The sequence below is a fragment of the Gastrolobium bilobum genome, unplaced genomic scaffold (assembly GCF_033153095.1).
Source record: "Gastrolobium bilobum isolate Gb01-03AN ecotype WA unplaced genomic scaffold, APGP_CSIRO_Gbil_v1 utg8229, whole genome shotgun sequence".
Taxonomy (NCBI): Eukaryota; Viridiplantae; Streptophyta; class Magnoliopsida; order Fabales; family Fabaceae; genus Gastrolobium; species Gastrolobium bilobum.
This window is the reverse complement of record NW_026896985.1, coordinates 233,468-240,692: the sequence shown is the minus strand read 5'-3', so window position 1 is coordinate 240,692 and position 7,225 is coordinate 233,468. Positions and strand designations below refer to the sequence as shown.

Below are 7,225 nucleotides of genomic sequence, written 5' to 3'. Positions count from 1 at the left end.
GACAATCCAGACCGAGTAAGTAGAGAGAAATTTGGATTCGATTTCTACCAAATATAACTTTGGAGGAGGGACGAAATTTTTTAATTGTGATTAAGTCCTGATTTCGTTCAAAAAGTTGAAGATTTGTGGAGATACCATGGCGCTGACTATTATCGTAGAAGTAATTAGGGTCTGTATAACAGAAAAAAGTTTACATCCCTCGTGAATCATGATTCATAACTTTAACATACACAGCCACCAACGGCAGCAGCGAGAGGAGCTCTGGTCTAGAATGACATGAGGCTAACGATGAGATCAGCAAAAGCACCAAGAATGAACTTGTGGTTGCTCTTTGGGTTGAGCGCAAGATAACAAAGAAGAAGCTCGTGCAAGATGTTCCAATTGGACTTCACGTCCATCAGCTCGGGACGCGCCTCCACCATCTCCTGCATGGATCGCCGGAAGTCCAGATAAGGGTCAGGCGAGTAGGTCGGCACCGCCACGCTGCCGTTGAACATTGCCTTCTTCTTCTTCTTGCAACCATCGGCGCCACCTGGCGGCGCCGGTCTGGATGTGTTGGTTTTTGTGTATTCAATGAGGGAGTTGGAGCGGCCAGGAGAGGAGAAGAAGAAGCGTTTGGAGGCAAAGGCGGTGGCGAAGTCGGCGGGTTCGGGTTCGGGTTCAAAGGAAGTGGAGGTGGTGGAAAGGGAAGAGGAGCAAACAGAGTGGTCCATGGTTAAGGTAGGGTTATAGAGAGAGTTGAAGTTTTTAATCATAATTGAAGGCGATGGAGATGGAGGGTTGTGATGAATATGATGAGGTGAGGAAGTTGTAGCAGTGACAATGGGACTCATAGGAGGAGATTTTGATTCAGGAGTGGAATTTGAGAAACACATGTTGAGGTTGAGGTGCCTCAGATTTCTCGTGTTTGGCATATCTGTTCTGAAGGTGGGAAGGGAAATGAAGGTGCCTAGAACCTCTTTGCTTCATGATTATACATATTATTTATTTATATTGCATGTGTTGAAACTGGTTCTGGACCCTCTTTTTCTTCGACCAATTCTTCACTTTTTGTATAAGGAGCGTGACTACACGCTTTAAAGAATTTTTTTTTATGTAAATATGAGTATGTATCCTTTCGTATTAAAATTTCACATAATCTGATAATGTGAAAATTTTGTATCTATTTCTATTTCATTATTGATATTAAATCTCACTTATTAAAGGCATACATATGAAGAAAGATAGATACAAAAATTTCATATGAATAAGTCATAATATTGTAATTAATTGACACATTTTTTCATCGAAAGAAATAGTATGATATTGAAGATTAGTTAATAACACCTCGATATAAGGCCATAAGTTAAGGACGCGTAAAAGCCTATAGTCAAACCATTCGGGTTTTCGGTATACCTTTGTTTGGGGTGAAAGCAAGCTGCACATGGGGAACGATAGAGAGGTATCAAACAAAAAGCAAAACACAAACCAATAAGAAACCTTCAAGTGGTAATTTTGTTTTATCGGATATACAAACTGAATAGTTTATCCCCACGCGAAGGTTAAAACCATTGATAGAAAGCGGGATTCCAAATAGTATAAGACAATATTGTTATGGACTGGAATAGTCATGGTTGGTCCATTTCATGCACAGATCTACTATAAAATCAACACGTAGGAAAGTGATGTATCGGACGGCTATCATTTCATTATTCTTGCAAGATATCACTATAAAGACTTGTCTCAAATTTGGTCCCACTCCCACCCTATTTTCACAGTCTCTGCATATATTATATTAAGGACATAGTAATTACATACGTAATAACATTACTCAAGTAATAAACAAGTTTAATTTAAGCTGTTGAAAGGCCTTTTATAACGTTAGGGGGTCTGTGCTCGTAATAAAAACCCATTTTAAGGGAGACAAACCTTTTATAACAAGCCTTAATTCTGGATCCGTCCCGAATCGGACTAGTCGCAAAGTGATGAACCGATTGAAATATTTTCGAATATTTCCAAAAAAAAAAGGAGACAATCTTATCATCTTGAATGAGGTCAGTCATAACACACAAAAAAAGTCTAGAAACTAAATACCCAGAAAAAATACTTACATATACATCATATCTTTAATATCTATTTTTTTTTAAAAAAAAAAAGAAAAAGAAAAAACTCTGCGTGGTAGCAAATATGTTATTATTGAATAAGTATATTTTATTTACAAATTTTTCGTTTACAAACTAGATTTTAAGATTTGATTTGCTCAAAGAATTATGGGAATCCACATGATCGCAATGCCTTGAAAAGGGGAGAGACACCAACCCAAAACTGATAGGCTTCAGCGCTGAAGGATGGTCCAACCAACCTTACTATTTCAGCTTTCAGGCTTCACAGAAGCACGTGGTGGGGTATCTTACTTAAAAATTAGTTAATGGACGAAACATTTTGCTTTAGTTTCCGTTCAGGATACGATGCCATTCATTCTGGTCACCATAACAATCTTCAATTCATATTTTATGCCATGCAGTGAGAAAATATTATATAGCTCAAAGTTAGGTAGCCTTCCTTCTTGACTCTACGATATCATTTTCATTTTTATCTGGAACAAGATCAATGTTACATCCCGAACTTATTAATCATTTTGTAGAAGTTATTGGGCCAATAATGTTTCAAGAAATTCGGAATATGAATTCAAAATGGACAAGATAAAATCAAATCTTCCGTTAGCAGAGTTAAAGCATCAATTTATCATCAGTAGATAAACGGCATATATTTAAATACTCTGCTCTATTTACCAAAAATAAAATAAAAAATACTCTGCTCTTTGCACATCTGTTCGTCCTTCAATAATTTATAAGTTTCCATGCTTTTTCAAATGTATATTACATTAAAAATATCTCGTTCGTTTCGTCCCTTATTTCATATAATTAACTAATGACAAAAGATCTTTTCATTTGCTCCCTTGACACACCACCAACAACCAAAACAAGCTATATATCATCATCATGTTTGCTGCAATGAGGAAAGATAACGTTTTCTTTGTTAAATAAAAAATGTGAGAAAAAGTATCTTATTTCACTTTAGTCAATTTTATCTAATAATTTCATTTTGGGATGAAAATTTAAAAAATTAAAATAATAAAGACTCTTATAATCATGAAATAAATTAAAATTATAAATATACAATAATTTTCATCTCAAAACGACGTTGTTTCAGTAAACATTAAATAAAATTATCTAAAATAACTTAAAAAAAAAAGCACATGAATTGACTTAATACAGATCAATGTACTTTTTCATCTACATTCTTCTAATAAAATTAACTTTTGTGATATTTTTTTTTTCTCTTCTTTGCTAAAACTAAAAATAAATCTAACGATCAACTAATATGATAATTAAGGAAACCAATTCCTGTACCCAAAAAAATAGAAGTAAACCAATTAGTTTTTGCCAAATTCAGAGGTTTAGATGTTAGAGAATAGTATAAACCATTAAAAAGGGCCTCACCCAATAGCTTAAGTTTTTGGGTTGAATTGATTCTTTACATGGTATCAGAGTCTCGATCTCCCAGCTTCGATCCTTACCGCCCTCCACTTTCTTTTGTTGAATTTCTTAGCACAGTTAGATAGAGGACCTATACATTATCCACCATTTAAGCCCAATGAGCTCTCATATGAGGGAGCGTGTTAGAGAATAATATAAATCGTTAAAAAAGCTTTCACCCAACAACTACTTTTGTTTGGGTTGAATTGATTTTTTACATTAGACATCGTTGCCCAACAACGAATCTCCGATAATTCTCAGGATAGTTAACCAAAACATCTATATATTTATGACAATAATAAATAAGAAAAAAAAATAACAAATCAAATATTTCTTTTTGGTTTCCTAAGGTATGAGTGTTACGTTAATATTCTTCATATACGAAACGAAACTGTTAAACCGTCCTGACATGATAGTTCAACAAATCTCTATTCCTCTCTTAGTTTCTGTCCTTGCGAATTTTCATTCAAACATGCGTAAATTGTATTTGTTTACAACTGATCATAGTTCAAGTGTCTAAACTGCAATTGTTTACTCTAATTTGTTCAATTTTTTATTTCCAGCAATATAATTAAGTACGATGCCAATTAATGCGGTTCGTGGGTTCTGAATAGAGTTTACGAGGCCATATGAGATATGAAAATTGATAAATATATTAAATTCCCTAATTTCTTTTCACCACAAAATTATTGATTGTAGGAGTGACATGGGTCTTCGCCAGTCCTACTCAGTCAGAGTAAGCATGCTGCAGTTGTAGCTTACAAAGTGCTTAATTAGTGAAATGCCAAGAAATCAGATCACATAAATATATATTCTTATGAGCTGTGGCTAGCATATGAATTGCCAACATAATTTGCTCTGTCCACTGACAACCTCATCAGTTCTGCACCAATTGATGCTCTACTACTGTTCCATCATATATCATATTAGTTCCAAACCGACATTTCTGAATTCTAACTGCTGGAGAAGAATTATTAAGTTCTGTACGTACTCGTAATTTGCAGAATTATTAAGTATTATTAACTTGGTGTGTGCTAACTATAATTTTATCGTTGGCGTTATGAACAAAATTGTCAATTAACACTGGGATTTGGAAAAATAAAATTATCACGATGCATGCGGGAACATCTCAATTTTTTTTATTTTTTTTATTTTGTTTGGTACAGTAGGTATCCTCATTCAACCTTCTCCGGACACCATGTCATCGGGGTACGGCCCGTTTGGGCTAGCCCCTCATTGTAACAGTGGGTGCACTAAGCTTCGCAACCGGAGAAAGGACGAGACTAATCCTCCAACCGAAGATTTTTGACTTATCCTCTGGCCCCCAAATTTTTTTCAAGAAACTGCTTGAAGCAGTGTTTGATCTCTGCACCAAGCAATCCCTTAGAAGCTCAGCTGCCAACTGAGCTGGTCTTGCGGGATAATTTCAATTTTTTGCCGTACGAAATTATGAAAGATACACGGTGTCTTTGCATGGATTAGCGTTGACTTTGTTTGATTTGGTTTCTCTATCGAGAATTCAGAGTCTAGCTAGTTTGATTAGCTAAATTAATATTTATTTATTTTTTATAAAATTTATCCCCGTAATCTCATAATTTTTCAAGCGAATTCAAAATTGAAACTCCTAAAAATAATACTGAAAACAATCGAACACGTACTTTCTAGGAAAGATCGCTCTAAATTAATATTTTTGATATCACTTTATATATTTGTTTTGTTTCATGTCCCACATAGACCACACTCAACGTGGGTCTGTCAGTGTCTATCTAATAAAGTGCGTTGTCTTGGGTTGATCATCTGTCTGTGCCTGCCATGCATTAATGCCTTTACGAGACACATGCTCTCTTATTTCTTTTTGGTAAGTAGACGATAATTGATCTGAAAATATGACCGAAATTTTTTTAGAATAGTAAGAAAATGAGATAGATAAAAAAATGATTAGAAAAATAGATAAAGTGAGATAGGTAAACAAATGTAAAAAAAAGTTGTTTGGTGGAGAAAAATTTTACTGGAAAAATTAGGTAACTTTATGAAATCAATGGTGCATTAAAAGTCAGATAACCGGTTTTCCAAAAAATCCCACCTTCAAATTGGGTTTCTAAACAGTACGGATATCTATGTTTCTCATAAATCCAGAGAAATTGGATAGATGGGTTTTTGGTGAAAAACGTTGAAACAAACATGGTGTTTTTAAAAGTCATACTTGAGAAAGATAGATATCTGCTGAAAAGCTCCCAACCAAACACCTACTGATGAACTACGCAATTTGGCAAATTGATCCACAACAGTTTTTTGATTGCCTCGTATAATGAAGTCTCAAGTTCACCATTGACTACCTTTTAATTGTGTATGTTCATGGATCGAAGCTCTCTAAGTTGCCATGCATGGATTTTACCACTGTAATTATATTCAAATACTAATTTATTTTTCCTTGTAAGTTCCCATCGCCGTGAAAAAGGATAGACGACCTCACTCCAAAAAAAGTCCTCAGCTATCGCAAATTAAAAAAGAAAATAATTTTATTTTGAAAAAATTGATTAAAATCAAATGAAACTTTTCTTGTGGTCCATTACATACCAAATTAAATGCCCATTGAATACCCAACATAATGGCCTATTAATAATCCTTTCAAAGTCTTCTCCGTTCCTATCTCTCGATGCACATATCTGGTATGATTTAATAAGTTATTTAAAATTAAACGAGGTCGGAACGAAGATAGATAAGCCTTTTTTTAAAGTATTAAACTAAATGGTTCGAATACAGAAAAAGAAAAGAAAAGCATAGTGGATTAATTAAGCATATAGTGTTTTTTTTTTAAAAAAAAAAAAATAAAGTAAGCAAAAGAAAAAGAGGTAACACACTAAGAGTACTACACATGCTTTTACAAAGAACACTCCAAAAAAAAAAAAAAAAAAACACACCAAAAACTCAGCAATGACTTCATTTATTTGTTTACTTTGATCTGCTGAACCAAGTATGCCGCCATGCCACCAGCTACCAGGAATGCTATTTATCATATTGAGAACTGGGGATCTTCACGTGTCACCCGCTTTATTACCATTTACCTGCATGCATTATACGTATCACACAAAATCATAAAATTTTAGTTATTCACTACTAATTTAGCTGTATTCTAAAAAATAAAAGAATATGTTTTAACACTTTATTATACATGTATTTCATTGCAATTTCAGTAACTAAATTTAAATTCATTATATCAAGACCTACAAGGTATAATTAAATGTAATATACAATAATTAAAATTTCTGTGGCATTTCAAATTCTTTTTTGTTGAATATTATATTTATGTAATGATAAAAAAACAATTCATTTTGGTTTACATTATGGGTAAAGTGTAATGTTGTGTCATTTTAAGAGAGAGAAAGAGATAGACAAAGGAGGAGAGAGAGTTGACAAAAAAAATAAAGGTATGGGTCTCACCTCATTGTAAGAGTGAAAGGATATAAGCTGTCTTATTTAAAAAATAAATACTTTTCAGTATACTATCGTAGGTTGTTAGGTTATGTTGTAGAGATAAAGATGGCGAGACCCACCATTGTTTTGTTTTTTGAAAACAAGCGTAGATATATACGCTATTATATTTCTTTTTTCCTTTATTTATAGTATGAAATCAAGACCAGAGGTTATTCAAGATATTCTAAGTATTTAAAGGTAAAAAAGTGTAGATATTTTTATGTTATAAGAGA

The 7,225-nt window shown here is 33.6% G+C and overlaps 1 protein-coding gene across 1 annotated transcript; it reads right to left on the bottom strand.

Moving 5' to 3' along the window:
• Nucleotides 1–266: 266 nt before the first annotated feature.
• Nucleotides 267–914, bottom strand: LOC133303232 (transcription repressor OFP11-like). The gene has a single exon (XM_061503113.1). The coding sequence runs from the start codon at nt 912–914 to the stop codon at nt 267–269; it is 648 nt and encodes a 215-aa protein (XP_061359097.1).
• Between the last annotated feature and the right edge of the window lie 6,311 nt (nt 915–7,225).